This window comes from Microcaecilia unicolor, chromosome 5 (assembly GCF_901765095.1).
Source record: "Microcaecilia unicolor chromosome 5, aMicUni1.1, whole genome shotgun sequence".
Lineage (NCBI taxonomy): Eukaryota > Metazoa > Chordata > Amphibia > Gymnophiona > Siphonopidae > Microcaecilia > Microcaecilia unicolor.
Window position 1 is genome coordinate 186214127 of NC_044035.1, and position 22651 is coordinate 186236777.

Sequence of the window (22651 nt, forward strand, 5' to 3'; positions counted from 1 at the left end):
AAGGGGTGTGGGTAACACTGTAGGTTAAACCAAAGAGTGGAGGGGGCTGGTATGATGACTGGGCATACCAAGGACATTAGGTGAACTCATATCAAACAAAACCTTATGCTTTATATGACAGATTTTAAACTGTCAGAAGCTGGAAAAGGCTGGAACTGGATTTTTGCCATAAAAGGAACAGAATGTTCTGGAAAGATGCATATTCATTAGGTAAGAAGGGTAATTATAGTTAAGATAATGATGAAAGGAAGAAAAAAGTATTTAACGGGAAATAGAACTGAGGATGGCGAGCCTCAATGTGCCTACACTAGCAGGTGGATATATTGACAGCTCCCAGGGAGAACTCTGTTTTTATTTGCTACATATTATACTGTACTGGGAGTTTATTTGTTACTATTTCAATAATTACTGATTGGCTTCTTTGACAATTTGAATAAACATTTATTATGTCTAATAGTTATTTAGTAGCCAGAGTTTTTCTTGCCTGGAGAGTAAAAGATTTACTCTTTCAGAAGGTTACTTCTGTTGCAGAGGCAAGACAGAAGTGAACACCAAGCATTAGTAGGTTGTCAATTTCTGCAGAATGAAGGTGGAGAAAGAACACAGTGCTTCAGTGCAGTGGGATACTGAGAAGCAGAACCTGATATTTACTGTCCAAGCAAGAGAGACTTTTCTCTCAGAAGGCAGTCCCAAACTTTGGCTCACAGAAATCTCCTGAAATAATGTAAAACCAATTCCAGGGAATGAGAATGAGGGTGGAACGGAAATTGCCATACCAAAATCTTGCTTTTTTTTACAGAGCAATTTGCTTCAGCAGATGGGGTCACTTTCCCACCATACGGCTATGTGCACTCGGCAGCTGAAAGGAGTTTGAATTGCTTGCAGGACATTGCTTATTTCTTAGATAAAGAACAGCAGTAGGAACACCATAGAGAGAAAGACTGGCCAGCCATAATGCAGAGGGTAGGCTGAGCCCCTCAGGGTCTCTTTGTTAGTCTCACTGCTGTCTGAGCCCTTCCCACTGTTGGACATTCGAGCTCGGCCACTGCACAGGTCATGCAGATTCCCTTGGAACTGAATCTTCTTGGATTCCTGTCGCAGCGATTCCCATATGGCTGCAGCTTCCTCTGGGCAGTTTGCCAGCATAGCACTTGCACAGCTGTGAAAGTCATCCCAAGACCTACAAAGACACAGAAGAAGGACAGGTAATGGAATGGAAGTGTTTCAGTTAGAAATGTGAAAATATTCCATGTCATATGGGAAAGACTAAGCCACTCGGGATCTGCTGATCAGTGGCCCCTCCTTTCTTAGAAAAACTAGAACTGAATGCCCATTAGCACTTAGATACAATCACACAAAACCAGGACTGACTCAACCTGTCCTGGATTACCTAAGTAGGCAATTCTGTGAAATAAGACACACAAACCAAAGAAAAGGGGCTGGTGCTAAGAGTCCAATGATGGAAACAAGAAATAAGCACCAAAGTCCCAACAAGGAAAATATTGATCACGTCTTTATTGAAAACATACACCTGACTTGCCATATTTCATATACCAAGGCTCCAGCAGGGGTCATAAGATTTTACAATGGCAGGACTCAAAATCCAGATTGTCTTCAAACTGGAATAAATATGCAGGATTCCAGAGTTGAAACCAAAGGACAGCTGCTGAACAGAAGTAACGCACTCTGCCTTTCTCATACCAAAATGATATGAAACAGCAGCGTGTGCTACTTCTGTTCAGCAGTTGCCCTTTGGTTTAAATTCTGGAATCATGTGTATTTATTCCAGTTTGAAGACAATCTGGATATTGAGTTCTGCCATTGTAAGATCTTATGACCCTTGATGCAGTATTGGAAGGCCATGTCGGATGCATGTTCTCAATTAAGACGTGATCATTATTTTCCTTGTTGGGACTTTCTATTCCTTATTTCTTGCTTCAGTCCTGTAATAAGGTGCAACTTCAACCCACCAACTACATAAAAGCAAAGTAGTACAAGAATTGCTCCAGGTCAAAAGACAGAGATGGAGCGATTTTAATCACATCTCCATTGTACTGCGGCCTAGTACTCTATCTTTTCTGGTACCTCCTATTGCTGGGTCACAAATGTCATGATGCACTGGGACACAAATTAAACACCAGGCTTATGTACTTTTCTCTTCAAAACCTAGGTCACCTGATAGCTCAAGTGCTATTGTATACTGGGATGTGTACTCCTTCCCCTCTTAGTGAAAACATTAGAAATCTCAAAATTGGAAGGGGACACAAGTATTTAAAACAAAACCCCTATTCTTAGTTCTGTTCAACAACCTGGTAACTCTGCTCACAGTAATTGGTTGAAAACATTTTGGATATAAGCAAAGCAAAGATCTGAAGCACCTCTAAATTGTCTAGCATCCAACTCAAAAACTTTAGCAGAAAACTGTAATTATTTATGGGTCAATATTGCCGCTGGCATTATACCCAGATAGTTTGGGTCAGGTCCAGGTTATGGCACTGAATATCTTTTTTTTTGGAGCTGGCTAACGTATAGCCAGTTAAGTTGATATTCAGCACTTAAGCGGCCATTGGTTACCACATAAAGATAGGACAGATTTTTCTGCGGTCTCATATATGCGGTTACCCTGGCCGGTTAAGTGCTGAATATTGGCACTTAACCAGTCAGGTGCTGACTCTGCCCTCAGAACACTCCCAAAATAACTGGTTTTGTGTTAGTCTCTAACCGGTTAAATGCTGCTGAAAATTAGCGGATAGCTCTGACCAAGCAATTTAACTGGGCAGTGGTCTTTTCTGGCCAGTTAAATCATTTTGAATATTGACCAGTATATGTCTTTCTGCTGTTTTCACACAATTCTCCCATATATACTTGAAATAAAGGTTCTCAGCTTTTTGTGGTCAGTACTGTGTGGGAATATTGCTCTGCCTAATGTGTAGGGAATTTTTACCCACATTTTTCTTCGGTCTTCTTGTCTGGGACAAGTACATAGGATCTCTGAGGAAGAGATAACAGATGGCATGGATGGGCAGACCAGATAGGCCATGTGGTCTTTATCTGCCTGCATTTTTCTGTGGACGATGGTTGGGCAAGTGCTATCACAACCCCCCTCCCGTAAGAAGCTTCAGGGCCTGTTGAGACTCCCTGTTACTCTAATCAGATGATCATTTATTATTTATTTATTTATTTAGTTGGATCTAACAGGGACTGAACAGAAGGGCTGACTGTTTCTGTAATGTATCCACTCTGATAAGCAGTGAATGTTCTTGTAGCATACTTCTAGATAAGGTGAAAATTGAAAGGTAATGTGCAGCACACACACCAAAAAGGCAAAAGAAAGAGCATGCACTAAAACAATTAATGATAAATTGTGTTGCATATCTCTAGGTATAAGAGATGTGCATTTGTTCGTAACAAAATAGAAAATGCCAACAGTACATTTCCTGTGTCATTTCATGTCACTGACAAACAAAATTAACAGAAAAAAACACGAACTTTTATGTTTTCGCGTGCTGTCAATAGTGCACACTCTTCAAACACTGCTTACTCTTTTAACAACTTTCTTCCAACTATATCAAAAACAGACCGTTGCTCACATTTACACTTGCTCCAAGGCAGATGTAAATGTATGCGTGCGTTCTACACATACACAAGCATATGTTATAAAATATGATTATATTCTGCAACTCTGTTTCTGCTGTACCCAAACTATATCCCTGCAAATGAACATAAGAATGGCCATACTGGTCAGACCAATGGTCCATCTTGCCATCTTTGACCAGTAACCAATTGAGGTCACGAGTACCTGGCAGAAACCCAATTAGTAGCAACATTCCATGCTACTAATCCCAGGGCAAGCAGTGGCTTCTCCCATGTCCATCTCAATAACAGACTATGGACCTTTCCTCCAGGAACTTGTCCAAACCTTTTTAAATCCAGATACTACAGACTGTGCTACACCTCTTCGACTAGAACTGCACTGGCTCCCTATCATGGCCCGCATTACCTTCAAACTTTGTACTCTGGTCCACAAGATAATCTATGGTGCAGCCCCTGGTTATATGATTGCCCTGATTGATCTTCCAGCCAGGAATAGTATCAGATCATCTCGTACCTATTTATTATCCTAATTGCATTGGTCTTAAATATAAATCGTCCTACGCGTCCAATTTCACCTACTTAAGTACTCAAATGTGGAATTCAACAAGAGTGAAAATGATACATGACCATCTAGAATTCTGGCGAACTTTAAAGACCTATTTGTTTTGTAAGGCCTACCCTTCTGAATCTGCTGTCACGTTTTCAAAGATGGAAACTGGGTTTGAGAGCCTTTGGGCCACTGCCGAGGAGCGGTAGCGGCAGGCAAAACCACCCTCAAACCAGAGGCAAGGCAGAAGTCTGATAAAGAGCTAGGCTTCATCTGCACATGGCCACCTTTCACCAGGAGTTGAGGCCCTGGCTGCTGGCGGCCGGCAGGACTTATAGGACAGGGCAGGACTGGATAACAGCTAGGCAGCACAGGGACTGCGGGTCAGAGGGAAAAGGAACAAACATGGGCAGCAAGGCAGGAAACTGGGCTAGGACTCACAGAATAGACTACACAACACAACACAAGGCAGGGAATGGACAAGCTAGGGGACAGAAACTGGAAGCTGCAAGCAGCCACAAAAGCAGGAAACAAACACTGACAAACAAGGGAAAGAACTAAAAGCTGCAAGCAGCCACTGAAGACAGACAACACAGAAACCTAAGCGCTACACAAAGAATTACAAACAAGGAGCAAGACTAAGAAACAAGCAAACCCTAAACTAAACATAGACTAATTAGAAACAGGCAAGAATTTCAGGCAAGAAACTAGAATAAGGAAACAAAACTCAGGCTGAAGTGCAGCAAGCACCAACATACCAGGGCCTTAGACGATGCAAAGGAAAAGGCAGAGAGATTCCAAATGGCTAATAAGCCCAGCAGCAACTGAGGCTCACTGCAGCAATCACCAGGCCACTACGGAAGCTGTGCAGGGTCAAACAAGACAGACAAATCCGGCAGCCTGGAAGATCCGGACTGGACTAAAGTCTGGAACAGGTGATAGTCCATAGCAGCCACCGGTTCTGGCCACCAGAGGGCAAGGTGAGCACAGACGTAACAGCATCCCTTTCCTAATAATTCCTAGCATCCTGTTTGCTTTTTTGGACACCGCCACACACTGGGCAGAGGCTTCAGTGTTTTGTCTACAATGACAACTAGGTCTTTTTCTTGAGTGCTGCCTCCAAAGGTGGACCTTAGCATCAGGTAGCTATGATTTGGATTATTCCCAATGTGCATCACTTTACATTTGTCTGCACTAAGGGGTCCTTATACTAAGCAGCGATAAAACGTGGCCTGCAGTAGTGTGGATGCATGAAATTGGAGCAGGCTGTGCAATATCTTACTGCAGTTAGGAAAAGGGACTTCTTAAAAAAGTTGGCAGTAAATAGTCATGCACTAAAATTAAAAGTAGTCTGCAGCTATTTACTGCGTGAGCCCTTACTGCCACTCATTGACCTAGCGGTAAGAACTCATACGCTACTCGTGCAGTAATCAAAGAGCATGCACCAATGTGGTCATGCTGCAGATTACCGCTGGGAACGCCCCCCACGGTAGAACATAGAAAAATATTTTCTAACATGGGAAACAGCATATACTAACTTCAGAACTACCACAGGGCACCCATGCTACCCCTGTGGTAGTGCCGATTTGGCATGCACTACCCACGCATTAGCCCTACCACTGCTTAGTAAAAGGACCCATACATTTCATCTGCCATTTGGATGCCCAGTCTTCCAGTTTACTAAGGTCTTCCTGCATTTTCTCACAATCCTCATGTGTTTTGACAATTTTGAATAGTATTTTTGCCTACACACAAAAAAGTTTAAAGTAGACACACTATCAATGCCTGAGTAGAAACTTGCACAATTTTATGAAAGCCCTAATTCATGTACAAAACAGGCTTTACATGAAGAAAAAGTGTTTTAATATTGCTCTCATACTGTGAACACTAGTTACTGGCCAAAATCCCCCATGCAAACTGGCTAGAAGTAAAAGGGACAATTAGCATAGGACACTTCCCCTCTTTTTCCTACCCCCCCCCCCCCCCCCCCCCCCCATCATGGTTGAAATGTGGAAAAGCATAAAGACCCCTCTAAGGCCTATTCTCTCTTTTCACCTCTTAGAGCAAAAGATTGTTGCAATTCAGCAGCCCTTTCTCCTGTGATCCTTGCCTCCTCTCTGGATGAAATACAGTCTTTCTCTACCTATACAGGCCAAGAAACAAGAACATGGCAGGAGAGTATGTTCTGCCCTCTTGCTCGCATCCTTAATGATGGTGCTGGTTGACATCTTGCAGTACCATGTCCTCACATTTTTATAAGCATTGGCTTGCAGTGGGAGAGTAGACAGCTCGCCTCAGGGGTCATTTTACTAAGGTGGGCTGAAAACTCCATTTTGGCTTGCATTGGGTGCGCGTAAATGCTTTCGTGGCTTAATAAAATGGCTCCTCAAGGTCCTCATGTCCTGCCTTGGATAAGGGTGGGAGGGAATGAAGCAGCATGGAGAGGGGAAAGATATGCTGCGTCATGGCAGCCTCTGACCTCTGCTCTGCCTGAATTTGGCCCCAAGAAGAAGGGAGCAGGGATAGAGACTTGTTAGCTTTGATTTATGAGACAGAAGAAAGGGAGGTGGGGCAGAGAGAAATACCCTGTCAATCAGTCCATACTGAAAGGACATTTTGGGGATCTGAAGACTTCCTATGCAAAGTAAAACTTCAACATTGGTCAAACCAGGTGTTAAATTTTTACCTTTTATTAAGTCCACAGAAGATGGATGATGCCTGCAGTATACTATTTCCCATGGACCTGTCAAAGTCTGATTTGCACTTGACACTTTCTCATTTACATTGAGACAAGCAAGACCTTTATTTACCAAGGGACCATTTTAATATACATATTAAGGCCTTATTCCACTGCACTCATTATTAGCATGAACAAAGAACCCTTAATGTGCACATTAAACTTTACTTCACAGTTTCCTAAGTTACAGAACAGTGGATCTCGCTTTATGGTTTGGCATCAGTGTGAGGAGTGAGTCTAGTTTTTGATCCTTTCTTTGAAGGCCATGGTGAAGCTGGGATATACAGTATAATAGTCATTTTGATAGAGCAGTGTCTCTTATAGAACATAAATTATTCCATGGGATAGTGGAGAGGGCATTAACATTTATTTTTCTGACTCTCCAAATTTCTTTATTTCAATCTAGCTGGGAAACACTCAAACAGATTGTTCAGCTTGAAAAAGAGACGGATGAAGGAAGATATGATTGAGGTCTACAAAATCCTGAGAGGTGTAGAACCAGTAGTAGTAAATCGATTTTTACTCAATCCAAAAGTACAAAGACTAGGGAACACTCAAGGAAATTACAAAGAAATATTTTTCAAATAAATAGGAGGAAATATTTTTTACTCAATCGGAGGATGTGGTAACAGCGGTTAGAGTATCTTGGTTTAAAAAACATTTGGACAAGTTCCTGGAGGAAAAGTTCATAGTCTGCTATTACTACTACTACTACTATTATTAGCATTTATATAGCTATTGAGACAGATATGGGGAAGCAACTGCTTGCCCTGGGATTGGTAGCATGGACTGTTGCCATGATTTGGGTTTCTGCCAGGTACCTGTGACCTGGCTTGGCCACTGTTGGAAACAGGATACTGGGCAAGATGGACCATTGGTCTGACCCAGTATGGCTACTCTTATATTCTTATGTAATTATGATGTCATAACATATTCAAGGATTGCCTTAGCTGCTTGCCTTCAACAAATTAGTTAAACAAAGCATTATGAGTTGCTGGAAAGCCTTCAGTTGTAAAATAACAGAAAGGATTTCCTGACACTCTGGAGTTAGCTGTTGAGGACAGGTGACATATCTGTACTTATGCCTGTGTGTCATACTTACTTGCAAATGGTTTCCAGTTCCTCCACATCCTCTGTCTCCCCCTCCTGGAGTTGCTGTACACTCTGAGCCATGCTGTCACCAAAGCTGATCAAGCACTCTGCAAAGCCCTTATAGATCATGTCACATCTGCTGGTAGCTGTCACCGGGCTGAGCACTAAAACAATAATATAGACAGAAAAAAGACCAGGCTGCCAATTACTATTGCAATACACAAAAAATCAAGGTCAGTTTGTATACTACAAAAATAGTATAGTAATTGATGGCAGAACAAGACCAAGTTGTCTCATCCAGACTACCTAGTGTGATTCTTCCATGTTGGATACATTTACTTATTAATTGAAAAGGAAGGGGGAACATTTAACTCTCAAAAGGAGTGGAGGAGTAGCCAAGTGAAGGAGTAGTCTAGTGGTCAGTGAAGCAGGCTTTGATCTTGGTGAACTGGGTTCAATTCCCACTTCACTTCCTTGTAACTGTGGGCAAGTCACTTAGGGGTCCTTTTACTAAGCCATGGTAAAAGTGGCCTGCAGTAATGTGGGCATGCGCTGGACCATGTTTTACTGCAGCTGGGAAAAAGGGCTTTTTTTAATGGGCTGGGAAATGGCTACCGCGCGTTAGCCCTCCCGCACCTTAGTAAAAGGGCCCCTAAACCCTCCATTGCCCCAGATACAAAATAAGTACCTGTATATAATATGTAAACCGCTTTGATTGTAACCACAGAAAAGCAGTATATCAAGTCCCATACCCTAAAAACTATATCTAGAATCCCCCTCCCCCATTTCAATCAAGTCTCATCAGTTTATATTTAACAGATTAGGAAACACTAGAGTTTCACTCATGGAAGAAAAAGCTTCAGAACCTAAGATAGTTCTTGATCAGAGAGTTGCTATCAGTTAAAATCATTGGCATAAAAAACCTTCACTCACTCCCATAATATTGTGAACTATAGTGTTGTGCATTCATAAAACAAAAATACAGGTGCAATCCATTATGCGAACTCTGTCGTAAGTTATGTATCATATGTATTTCTTAAATCAGGTAGACTCTCCACAATAGACAAAATAATACTGTAGCCCAAATGATATCACCTTTGTAACTATGACTGCAGTTCATATGTACGTACTTAATTATTAAGTGTGAAATGGGGCCTCAGCGGTGGTACTTGATGGACCAAATTTATACTATCAAGGTTCATCCACCAACCTCCTCATCAGTCCCTTTTAGTAAATCCTTATTTTAAATATTCGTTCTTAATAAAGAAATTTTAAAGGCTTTAAAGCTTTTAAGTTACTTAGTTGAAAAAATGTCAGCTCGGGGGGGGGGGGGGGGGGGTAATACTCTGAAAGTCATGTTTCTTACAAGGCTTTATCAAGGAATTCCCTTTTCAAACAGCCAGGTCCATCTTGCATTTTGGGGATTTCAAAGCTTTCTATACAAAGTAAAACTTCAACATTGATCAAGCCAGGCGAATGAGAATTTTAATGTCGGCAAGATGGACCTGAAGCAGGCAGTAGCCGAAACATGGGCTAATGGACTAATGAAAAGTATTTTGGATTCAGTATTTCCACAATTTATAAGGTTTTTGGAACATTAAAGAAAGATAACAACTGGTTTGTTTCTGCTATGTGTTTGTGACATATCTGGCATGCAGCAAATTTTGATCTCTTCTTTGTTGTCATTTGCACTCCATGAGGCTGTTTCCAAGGCTTTTAAGGAATGGGATAATATTAAGGGACCCTTTTACTAAGCCGATGAGGCACCTACGCACGTCCTACGTGCATCAATTTTGAACTACCACCTGGCTACTGCGTGGCCCGGGTGGTAATTTCATTTTTTACATGCGCCCTCCAAGTGCACAGGAAATTTTCCAGCACGCAGCGGTAGCCAGTCAGCAATCGTCATTGTACGTGTGTAGACCATTACCGCACAGTTAACGCATGAGACTTTACTGCTAGATCAATGGGTCAATGGTCTCAGGCCCCAAATGGATGTGCTCCAATTTTTATTTTGTCGCACATCTATTTTCGGCCCCCCAAAAAAGAGGCCTTTTTTGCAGGTGCGCTGAAAAATGGACCTGCGTGTGTTCAATACATGTGATTGGAACACTATTTTAAAAAAAGGTATGCCTTGGATCTGATGATCCTTTTAATTGATACTTCTAAAAAAGAAAGTGGAAAAATAAAAACTGAAATTGAGGCTAAAGACAAGGCTTTACAAGACGAATTTGTAGACTACACTAAATACATGGATGAGATTAATACAACAATAGGCGCCCGGTATGGAAGGCTTGGGGAGGCTAAGCCTCCCCAGCTGAGGTCCACTTACTTGCAAAATCTTTTACCTGAAGTTGTGATTTTCCTCTCTCCCCTGCCCAAGTCGTCCTGACGAAATGGAAGTGAAGGCAGGGCAGCAATGCTCACTGAGGCAGGCATGCTCTGCTGAAGTTGCTTAAAAGAATACAACCAGTGCTACATATGTCTTTGGTGTGGGAAGAACTTCACATTCGGGGTGAGCTTGAAGTGAACAACATTCAAATTAAAGAGAACAGGTTTGGAGGGAGGTGTGCAAGTGAGACTGGGGAGAAATAAAAAATAAATAGTGTAATTGTTAAAATCTTTAAATGGTTCAAAGTTTGTTTGTTTGTTTTTTTCTGAGCATGTACACCGAGAGGAGGGCATGACTGCAGTGATGTGTGCATAATTATCAGGTAACCTGGGATAGCTACAGCTAAAAGCCATTTCATTGGCTGATGGTTCCAACAGTAGGTTCAAAGAGGAATAAGGTAGGGAAGGACTGATGCCAGGCTACAAGACAATTTCTGATTTTTGGTCCTTAATTCTATAATTGATGAGGGTTGGTCTGTGTTTTGCATGTGAACCAGCAGGTGAGAGATTTTGCTGGCATGTAGTTTGTGTGGGGGATCTAGGAGTCTGACTTGTCTGGCCTTTCCAATGAGATGCGTATTGCTGTTGTGTGTATTCACTGCTGCCTTTTTAAAGGTACTGTTATTGGCATTTGTATTCAGAATTGGTTAAGGTTTACAACATAGACTCAAGAAGCTTCTTTGCAGGATTTTCTGTTACTTCACAAAGTACCTGGAGGTGAAGGGATTTTGTGTTGTTATTATTGAGGTGCTACCCGAATTTAAATACATTTTTCCTATGGAAAGCTATAAGAGGAAACATTCTAGCTATGTCCTCTATATGCGACAAATTCCATAGTAGGTAGAAAAGGAAGAAGTCTTCAAAGGTATATTTACCAAATTTTAAATGTTTGATTAATACAGCTTAATAAGGCATATATATTTATTATAATGTAAAGTTGAAGGATATGTACCAAACCGTGGTCATTTTATTTTGTCAGCATCAGAAGGGAGATAGAGTAGAGCTAGAGGAAGTGAAAAAGACTTCAAAGTTTACTTAATCAGGCATTTGTTATAAAGCAAAGTTTGAAGGATCTATGCTATTGCTGTAATTATATTGCAGGATCCTGTCATGTGTATTGAGATGTTTGCCATTATTGCAGACTTATGTCTGGTCAAGTTTAAGATATGCCCATGCCCATGCCCAGTTCCGCCCGCCTAGTGCTACTCGGTCTCTCACCAGCGCGCTGCGTCCCTCCTCCTCCTCTTTTTGCCTCCATTCCCCCGATCTGCCTTAAACCAGCTTCGGGCTACCCAACGTCACCGATCATCATCATGATGTTCTTCTTCGCCTCAGGCTCAGCCAGTCAAAGTCAGCCTTCCCTACGAGAGTTCCCGTCCCGTCATGATGTAACTTCCTGTTCCGCATAGGCGGGAATGCACGGGAGGGGCCGTCACTGAGTAGGGAAGGCTTAAGGCTGGTTAAGAGTGGCTGTCTGAGGTGTTCCCACTTCCTTCCCAGACCCAGACCATAATAATTCGAGGAAATTGTGGCAAGCAGCGCACATTGGATTTCAGGAGAGGTAGATGCTGACTCTGAAGGGTTTAAGTCAAAATAAAAAAAAATAATATTTTGTTTCATGCAGATCTCTTTTGTTTAAACATAACTAAATGGGCTATAAGCCCCTAATGCTTTTGGTTTTCCTATATTTTGTTTGTGATGACTTATACTGTGCCAAAATTGAAATTTGAAAACTCTTATCTCTATCTGGTCATTAATAAAAGGAGCTCATTGTGAACACTATCCACCCTAAAAGGGTGTTTTGTGGCTCTACATGAGAATTGTGATATTATGATCCCTTGTTTCATATTGTTGATGGTCTGCATTTTCCATATGGGTGGTATATTGGTGTATTAGGATCTGCCCAGTGTAATATTTATGGTACAGTAAGGTTCTGAGTGTGTTTTTGCACAAAGTTGTGCAGTGTTTTGCAGTTGAGTGATTGTGGTTAGTATATGCTTTGAGCAAACAATTTATTCTTTAACATATGATACATATATAATATCTAAATTTAATAAAAGGTATTAATTGTGACTATTTTATTTTTACTTATTTTTTTTTCTATGTGTTGTCAGACAATTATGGATGTAAGCTCCGCCCCTGACCACATCCCTAACCCCACCCCCTTTAGCCTCCCCAAACAGTTCGGCCACCGACCGCCTATAACTTTAGATGAATACAAAGGAGAGATCAAAATGATGAAGTTTGAGAAATTTAAATGCGATGAAAATGATTACAAGACTGGTGGTTCAGGCTGAAATTACAGGTGACCGTGCTTGCAATTCGAGATACAGTGTTGGTCTCCAGAAGAAGCTGCAGTGAAATGGATCCGTCGGGATCACACTGTCAATTCATCATTCCGACAAGCTGAAGCAACCTGATTTTGAGTACTGAAGCATCGCACCAATAAAGATAAGTGATTGCGTTGAATGAATTAGCATGTTACTCTAGTGCTGAAGATAGTTTTGTCACACAATAGTATTTAACACAACATAACATATTGTTTTTGTCTCATCACAGTATTTGACACAACATATTGCTAAGCAAGAGGTTTTTTATGGACCCATAATTACTTTTTCACTGTGTGCACACTGAACTGCTGATTTTGCGATCCGGTTTTATTTACCACTGCTTGCCACAGTTGATTAGGTTTTTTCCCTCCTGACAAGTACTTGGCGTGCTATTGCCTGGATTCACTGTTATTTATTGTTAATAAAACCGCCCCCACATACATTAAAACAAAGATTGGTTGAACATAAGAGTTGTCTTAAATGTGAATGTTTAGAGGCATCTATGGTAGAACATTATAAGATCCTGGGGAATAGAAAGGTATGTGTACTACAAGTTGTTTCTCTTTCCTAGAGGGTAGGTAACTTGAATAGGAGATTTTTGCAGGCTGAGCAGAATCAATTTTTAAATTTAATAGTATTTCCCCTAGGAGTATGAATCAGGAAATTGATTATACATTTTGTCTGTAATAATTTGAAAATTTTCTCTTCTGTTTTCGATGTGGTATTTGATGTAATCTTGGGAGGTAATTGTGTCTCCTGTTTTCCATATATACATGTATCATTGTCCACTCAAGAATTGGTATATGAATCTGTTTTTTCCCCGTTTAAGTGGATATTATGTGAATATGATTATTAGTATGAAAGATATATTCCTTGTAGGGTCTATTCAGCATCTTAATATAAAATACTCCACATTTTTTTAAAAGAGGGCCCTCTTTTTAAAAACAAAAAGGCATTTGGAGTTCATTTTAAACATTTTTAGTGATTTTTATTTTTTGACCTTTGGTGACATCATCATGATGTTTTGGCGCCAAAACTGCAATTTAAATGCAGGAAGTTGGGTTTCAGTATTTTCTAAAACTCTGATTGCTGATTTGAATCTCTGCATATTTGGTGAGCTATTTTTAAGATAAGATACCTGTTTTTTATGATTTTTGAGCTTGTTTTGCAGTAGTTTTATCTGCAGCGTTTTGGATATATAAAAGCTGAAAAGCAGTGTTAGGTTGTTTGTTTTGAGCCTTTGGTACCTTCTTAGGGCTGTACAAGATATATATTTTTTTAGTTTTCTCAATTTGAACTAATTCTTGGAACTTTGACAGTACCTTTTTATGAAAATTCTGTTTAAACAAATGTTGCTCAAAGATTTTTTTTTTTTTTTGAAACATGTTGCTTAAAGACTTTTTTTCCTCTCTGTGTTTTTAGCAGTCAGAATGTGTAAGCTTATATTGACAATACTTGTGTTGAAGTTTTTTTGTAAAACTGATCCCACGGCAGCAGGAGATGACGTTTTATGAGGCGTTTCCTGCTACCATTGGACAGGGAGACCACTCCTTTTGCTGCTGGCCATTAATCAACTGTGCTGCGGTGGAGCAATGGGTCAGGATGGGTGGAGCAATAGGCAGAGCTGTGGATGGAGCAATAGGCGGGGTGGATCTGGGGGCAGAGTGGGCTGGGCAAGGGCGCACCATAAATCTCCCGCTGAGTGGGTCGGCCCCCTTTGCAGCTCTGCATCAGATGTAACTGAGTAAAAGTAGTATAAATTGGTGAAATTATTATTTCAGTAAGAATAAAAGTAACAAATGTTCCTTGTACTTCTTTACAAGTAAAAGTGACAAAACGTTTACATAAGTACAGTAACTAGTTACATAGTAACATAGTAGATGGCAGAAAAAGACCTGCACGGTCCATCCAGTCTGCCCAACAAGATAAACTCATATGTGCTACTTTTTGTATATACCTTACCTTGATTTGTACCTGTCCTTTTCAGGGCACAGACCGTATAAGTCTGCCCAGCATTATCCCCACCTCCCAACCACTAGCCCCACCTCCCACCACTGGTTCTGGCATAGACTGTATAAGTCTGCTCAGCATCATCCCCACCTCCCAACCACCAGTCCCGCCTCCCACCACCGGCTCTGGCACAGACCGTATAAGTCTGCCCAGCACCATCCCCGCCTCCCGCCAACGGCGCTGCCACCCAATCTCGGCTAAGCTCCTTAGGATCCATTCCTTCTGAAAAGGATTCCTTTATGTTTATCCCACGCATGTTTGAATTCCGTTACCGTTTTCATTTCCACCACCTCCCGCGGGAGGGCATTCCAAGCATCCACTACTCTCTCCGTGAAAAAATACTTCCTGACATTTTCCTTGAGTCTGCCCTCCTTCAATCTCATTTCATGTCCTCTTGTTCTACCACCTTCGCATCTCCGGAAAAGGTTCATTTGCAGATTAATACCTTTCAAATATTTGAACGTCTGTATCATATCACCCCTGTTTCTCCTTTCCTCCAGAGTATACATGTTCAGGTCAGCAAGTCTCTCCTCATACGTCTTGTAACGCAAATCCCATACCATTCTCATAGCTTTTCTTTGCACCGCTTCAATTCTTTTTACATTCTTAGCAAGATACGGCCTCCAAAACTGAACACAATACTCTAGGTGGGGCCTCACCAATGATTTATACAAGGACATCAACACCCCCTTTCTTCTGCTGGTCACACCTCTCTCTATACAGCCTAACAACCTTCTAGCTACGGCCACCGCCTTGTCACACTGTTTCGTCGCCTTCAAATCCTCAGATACTATCACCCCAAGATCCCTCTCCCTTCTGTACCTATCAGACTCTCCCCACCTAACACATACGTCTCCCGTGGATTTCTATTTCCTAAGTGCATCACTTTGCATTTCTTCGCATTGAATTTTAATTGCCAAACCTTAGACCATTCTTCTAGCTTCCATAGGTCCTTTTCATGTTTTCCACTCCCTCCGGGGTGTCCACTCTGTTACAGATCTTAGTATCATCCGCAAATAGGCAAACTTTACCTTCTAACCCTTTGGCAATGTCACTTACAAATATATTGAACAGAATCGGCCCCAGTTACTTACTATACAACACTGGTTTTTATCTAGACCTGTTTCAGTCAGGAATAAGCTAGAAAAAGGTGCCCTAACTGACTAGATGGCCATTCAAGAGTTGAAGGTATGACCTCCCCTTAATACTCCAGAAGTCATTGATCCTCTCCCACCCCCCCCCCAAAGATGTGACAGTGACACCAGGCTCTATAACAGCTACAGATATTATGGCTATTCCTAAGAAAGCACAAAACTAGTGGATGGAGTAGCCTAGTGGTCAGTGTAGTTGACAGTGAACTATGGTACCCAGGTTCAATTCCCTCTATAACTCTTTCATTTTAGTATGAATATGTAAGTCCTTCTGTACCTAAATATATGTGACCTGCAAGCCTGAGGGCTATTGTAGTGGTGAACTTTTAGGTACAGTAGGTTTTCTCTATTCCTGGAGGGCTCATCATACAATATGAAGGGGTTTAGGTGGGATTTGTACCTGGGTCCCTTTATATGAAATCCACTGCACTGACCAGACAGATGCCCCTATGGCTTGTTTTTCTACATTTTTCCCTGTGATGTTTTCTGAAAATGGTACTTACAGATGGACATGTTGAGCTTGAAAACATCTAGCTCCAAGCCATAATCAAACCAGAAATTTAAATGTTTTACATATATACTGTATATATATATATATATACACACATATACATACATTTATTTATTTATTTATATATACATATTTATTAACAGTGTTCGTTGGAAACAGTACAAACTTGTAGATGAATAACATAATGGTCGAAAGAAATGCACAAGATATCATTCAAGCATTCAAACCAGTACAAACCTAAAATCATCGAAGGAAAGAAATGAAGCTCCTTCAACCTGAGAGCCCACACAGTGAAATTAAAGATAAACTGGATGCCATCACACTGACACAATAGAACACCAAGACCAAAAATTAGTCTCCAACATCCTCCACTATGTAACATTTTTTATTATGATTCCCCCACAGTCACTCATCCAAACCCTCATCCATCTTCCCCACATATCCCTGTCCATAATCATCATGTCATACCTAAGAGATTTCAAACATTCAAACCTTCACACACTCTCTTCCACCTCCCCAACTTCTGTCTCATCAGTGATCAGGGGGATATAGGGTGTCCGGTCTGGTTATAAGTACATAAGCGTTGCCATACTGGGACAGACCGAAGTTCCATCAAGCCTAGTATCCTGTTTCCAACAGTGGCCAATCCAGGACACAAGTACTTGGTAAGATCCCAAAACAGTACAATACATTTTATGCTGCTTATCCCAGAAATACGCAGTGGATTTTCCCAAATCCATCTTAATAATGGCTTATGGACTAAAGTTAAAGTTAAAGAGAAGCCCTAACCTCGACACTGATTGTATTAACTGCTATAGAGAGAAATGATTTCTGAGCAATTTCTTAGAGGCAAAACTCTGGTTGCCACTGGAGAAGAGTTGGTGGGGCAAGCCAGTGGCCATAGAGGTAACATCACATAAATGACACCCCAGATGGGACCTGAAGGGCCACACATGGATGATTGGTTCCAGTCAAGACTAAAGGAGTCTCCAGAGGTATTGATAGCTGGAATCCAGATTCCCCAGTGAGAGAGGAAACAAGCTGGAGATGTTCCTGACCAGACCAGGCAGTGGTGTGATAGAAAGGCCGGAAGCCCATCAAGGGAGCCAATGCTGAACCGGGAAGTAGCCATTGCCAGAAAAATTGCAGAAAGGCTTGTTATGGTACAAATTATTAAGAAGAAGTAATGCAAGTGTAGGATTGGGGGGGAGGGACAGATGGTCTACGCTTGGATTTTTTTCTCCAGTTTTGCATGCAGCATCTCATTAGACGGTTAGAGAGGATGTTGGAGCCATGAGAAGGTAGAGACAGCTGAGACCGTGGAGGAGACAGAGCCCAAGACAACCTCAGAAGAAATGAACATGGTGGGGATAGAATCCATGATCCAGGTTCTGGGACTTGTGTGGGGACTTTACAAAGGGACTGTTGGGACTGCAGATGTGCCTGAAGAGGGGTCTGTGGAAGATAGGACACCAGGGAGGAAAAAAAAAGGTCAAGACAATATGCTACCAGTACCAATGTGGAAAGTAGGCATTGTTTGAGTGTGGTGTCTTGCGGTGTCAGGATCTGAGGATGAAATAGGAGACTGGGAAGAAGCGGAAAATCCTACAGTTGGTTGATGGGTTGTAAGTGACAAATCAGGCAGGAAGAAACCCAATGGGATTCTGGAGGTGACCCATTCCTCAGGGGCAAGCTTCATGGCTAGGCTGGGAACTGAAGAGGAAAGAGGTGCCTGCAGGGAAGAGGGTTAGGAGGAACCCGATGCAGGGAGAGCACCCAAAGACCCAGGGAGAGGGAGGCTAAAAATCTGAAAAGTGCCAAGAGGGAGGAAGGGTGCCAAGACAAGGAAGAAGCCCCACAGTTGCAGGACAGGAGTAGTCCTGATAAGACCGGGAAGAAGGGTAAACCCTCAAGGAAGGTGAAAGGGAGTGTATGCCCTGAGTTGCAGGGCTAAAGATAGCATGGGTTGGGTTGAAGAAGAATTACCGGGGGAGGGGGAAAAAGAATATTCTCCTCCAGGGTGTAATTTATGTGACCCGCTAGATCTCATGATGAAGGGTTATCCCTTTGAAAGGAGTAGGTTAGGCCCCAAGAGAGGGAGTGATGAGCCCTCTCAGTTAAAGCAGTCACTGGGTGAGAAGGGAAAATTGGCCTAGGAGCTGGGATAGGGTAGGTGTGGACAAGATAAAGGTCCCGTAGGCCTTGAGTTTATGGAGAATCTGTATGAGGAGAAAGGAAAAGATGCCCTAAGTAGAAATCTCCAGGAGCAGTCCAAAGAAGAGAATGTGAACCTGCAATTGAAATCCCTGAAAGTATAGGGCAGGTGGAATAGGAGTTACTTACAGGCCCTATGTAAACTGGGGAAATAATATAGTCACCCGGAGCAATGTCTGGGGGGGAGGTCCTGGAATTTAATAAGGGGATGATCCTATCTTTAGTAGGCAATATCCAGCAACAAGAAGAGTCCCATAAGGTGATGGAAAACAGTATTAGGGAGACGGGTCATAAGTGGGTCCTATTTGAGGCAGAGTGTAGGGAAAAATGGCTGCATCAATGCAGGCTTTGGAGGTGAAACAGGCAAAGACCCTTAAGCAGAAGGAGATCTGTTAGACCTTGCTGGCCACCATTAGGTCAGAGCTTCTCATAGAAAGAAAGCTAAGAGAAGAAAGGGATGTAGAAGTAGCCCATCTTACAGATACCCTGAAAGAGGCCCGAGAGGAATCTGAGACCCAATTAGCACAGCAGCAGTCCACATATGAGAGGGGGAAAGGGGACCTTACAAACAAGCTGCAACAGGACCAGGAGCAAAGGGTGACCCAAGTTAAAGCTGAGTTCCCTGAAGGCTCGCCAAGAATGACAAGAAGAGCAGGAAGCTCTAGCGAACGTTTAAGGGAACAGCAAGCCATGACTCCACTCCAGGAGCAAACAGGGAATATGTGTATCACCTCTGTAAAGGGCAGAATTGGAAGAGGCCAGGCAGAAGGTGAAGCAAAGAGAATTGAAGTTGGCCAAGATGAAAGCCCTTTTTAAAGAAATGGGCAAATTACTCAAGCAGCCATAGGAAAGAGAGTTTGACCAAAGCAAAGGCTTGGCTGGGAGAGTTAAAGGATCAACAAGAAATCCAGCTGAGGGAAATACAGCAGGGCTATGCTCAAACTGTGGCTGAGCTGACCACAGCATTGCAGCAGACCCGAGTCGAAGTCAGGGACATGGCAAAGCTTAATAAGGATAAGGTAGTCCAAATAGAGGACCTGCACAAGGTATACACCCAAAGGATAGAGGAGTTAGTTACAGAAATACAAGAAGCCCAGGGAAGGGTTGGAGTTGGAAACTCAGTTAGATGAGTTGCAACAAGTTCAAGCTCAGGTGCCAGCTGAATGGGCCACAGAGAGGCAGCAGGCCAAGGAAGCACAGAAAGGGCAGATAGAATCAGGATAGCTCTGGAAGAGAAATGCAGGGTGTTGATCCTAGCCATGGATGTTTTCTTCCAGGATGGGCAAATAAGACTACCAGAGCTCCTGGATGCAAAATCCTACATTCTAGATCTCCAGAAAAAGCTCAAGGGAAAGGAGCTCCCAGGATGGGTGAAATTAAGCAAACTCCTGTCCATGGGTATGGGATTTTTGTATTACTATTATTTTCTTATTTACATTTCATGATTTTTCATTTTATAGTATATATAATGTACAAGTATTTTTGTTGTGCATAATTCTTGTTGAGCATAGTTATCTTTTGTGTCATTATACAATTCATATTCATTATTTTAGCTATTACTGAATTACAGTTCTATGTATATTTATTATTGTTTTTGACATCTTTGTGATTTTTAGTGACAATGCAATTGACATTCATACATGTTATGATTGATATGATATCACTTATATTTTACCATGCTTTGTGTACATTTATCCATTGATTTTGATATCATATACATTATATATTCATTGTCCTGATTGATATTATCATACATACATGGGATTTATTAGGATTTTCAATTGCATTTTATTATACATACATGGGATACATTAGGTTTTTAACATTGGAATCCATTATTCAAAAATATTTTTTAATTTTAATTTTTTATTTTTCATTCATTTTTTCTTTAATTCATTATTCTCATTCCACTTAATTTGCATCTTCCATATATATATATATATATATTTTTTTTACACATATATATTTTTTAATCTCAATTTTTTTATTTTTCATCCATTTTTTCTTACACTTATTATTTGCATCCCTTATATATATATATTTTTTAACATATATATTTTTTTACATTTAATTTGTATGGTTTGCTTCTAACGTTCCACTTCATTTCCATGATGATTAGCATTTTATTTAGCATTGACAGCACTTTAATTTAATCAATTTATTTAACTGCTCCACATCTTTATATATATATATATTTTTTTGTGCCACATAATGACGCATATCGCCTACCTTACGTATGCCAGACGCACGGACGGCCACATAGCGCTTCGATTTAACTTCTCTACATCTTTATATATATATATATATATATATATATATATATATATATATATATATATATTTTGTGGCACGTGATGACGCATTTCCGCCTACTTTACGTATGCCAGACGCACGGACGGCTACACAGCGTTCTGGTTTCACTTTATGGATCAGCTGATATCAGCGTCATTTAGGTTTTGCGCGCTTCTTTCGCGCTTTTTTGGTTATTTAAATTATCGTGCAGTTCAACTTTACCTTTATTATAACTGCTGAGATCACTGCGACAGACGGTCCACTTGTGCAACGGTCTTTTTTAAGGTACGTGTCTCGCATTCTTTTTCCAATACATGCGGCTCGCGCCTCTGATGCCGCCGCGTTTTATCATTTTTGTTTTATTTGTGCTCCGTTTTTCTATTATTAATATGCAGTGCGTAGTTTCTTTTCTAACTTATTTGTAGCTAACCTTGTGTTTTTGAGCTAGTCTTGCGTTTCAATCCCGGACCAGTGCTGTAAAAAGGTTAAATAGGTAGATCACATGACTCTTTATCTTTGGCTTTTCTCTATTTATCCAATTAAATTGCTTGGCGTGACCCAATGGTTAAACATATTTATTGTCTCGTGAATGTTAATCACATTGTGATTATACGGACTTTTTTTGTACTTTTTTGTATTTTTTTCTTCTCTGTCTTCTACTAAAAAATTTTCTTTGTCTTCTACAGACCATTTTCAAGATCTCATCTGTAGATCTTTGAAATCTTTTATCTGCGTTTTGAGATTCCTTTGATGTGTTATATTTAATTTCAATTTGACAAATAAGGTTAGTTTTTTTCCATTCAATTTTTTTACCCCCATGTATGTATATTTTGATTTGTTTTTCCCTTCTAAAGTTCGTTCAACATATTATTTGGCATATACATATATATACATGTATAGTTTTCAATTGGTTTTATATTAATAGTATTTCATTTCTTGTATTTATATGGTTCCTTTGATTTTTTTGATAATCTATATATGTTCCTCTTTCAGTATAATTCTTGTTGCATATTATTATTATTTATCTCTATATGCTTAATTCATTTATCTATTGTTTGTTTATGTTTATAGACTCCTGATGTAGGCCATTCGGCCGAAACACAACGTTGTGTCGAGTCAATTTTAATGTGTTATTGTTACATTATTATTTGTTTGAAGATTATTAAATTTTGTTTTTTAAGAAAAGATAATTTGGTTCCATTCTTTGGATAGCCTGGCTTATTTTCCCACCTTTTTATTTTTCGCTACATGACCAGAGACATTTAAGTACATATGCACCATAAATGAATACGAGGCGAGTCTCTTGACCACTGGAGAGATTAAGGCATGACCCTCTTGATTCCTCCAGTGGTCACTGACCCCTCCCACCCCCCCAAAATACGAAATAAACAGTACATACCAGCATCTATGACAGTGTTAGATGTTATGGCCAGGCCTATTAGAATAGCAAGCAGATCCCTGGAGTAGCACGCAGCTATGGAATGCACTACCGAAGGCCATAAAAACAACACAAGACCTAACTAACTTCCGAAGGCTACTGAAAACAGAGCTGTTCAAGAAGGCATACCATAAACATCCATCTTAAATACTAAATAATAAGACTTTACACAACCTAGACATAACTGAAATCTTTCACTGAACTGACTAACCTCTTTGCCAGTAATGAACAAGCACTACCACTTTAATCTTTATGTAGAATAGGATCTCTCCATAGTCGATGACCTAATGTATGTTACAATCCAATCTATTACTCAGGAACCTTCGTGCATTACCATAATATAT

At 40.7% G+C, this 22651-nt stretch overlaps 1 protein-coding gene across 1 annotated transcript in view; it reads right to left on the reverse strand.

Annotated features, from left to right (window-relative positions):
• Window positions 1–453: 453 nt before the first annotated feature.
• NRN1L (neuritin 1 like) overlaps window positions 454–22651 on the reverse strand; it is a 206808-nt gene continuing 184610 nt past the window's right edge. The window contains exons 2-3 of the mRNA XM_030204928.1: window positions 7981–8134; window positions 454–1180 (exon numbers count right to left, since the gene is read on the reverse strand). Coding sequence (XP_030060788.1) covers window positions 901–1180; window positions 7981–8134 — 434 coding nt within the window. The 3' untranslated portion in view covers window positions 454–900. The remainder of the gene's footprint in view (window positions 1181–7980; window positions 8135–22651) is intronic.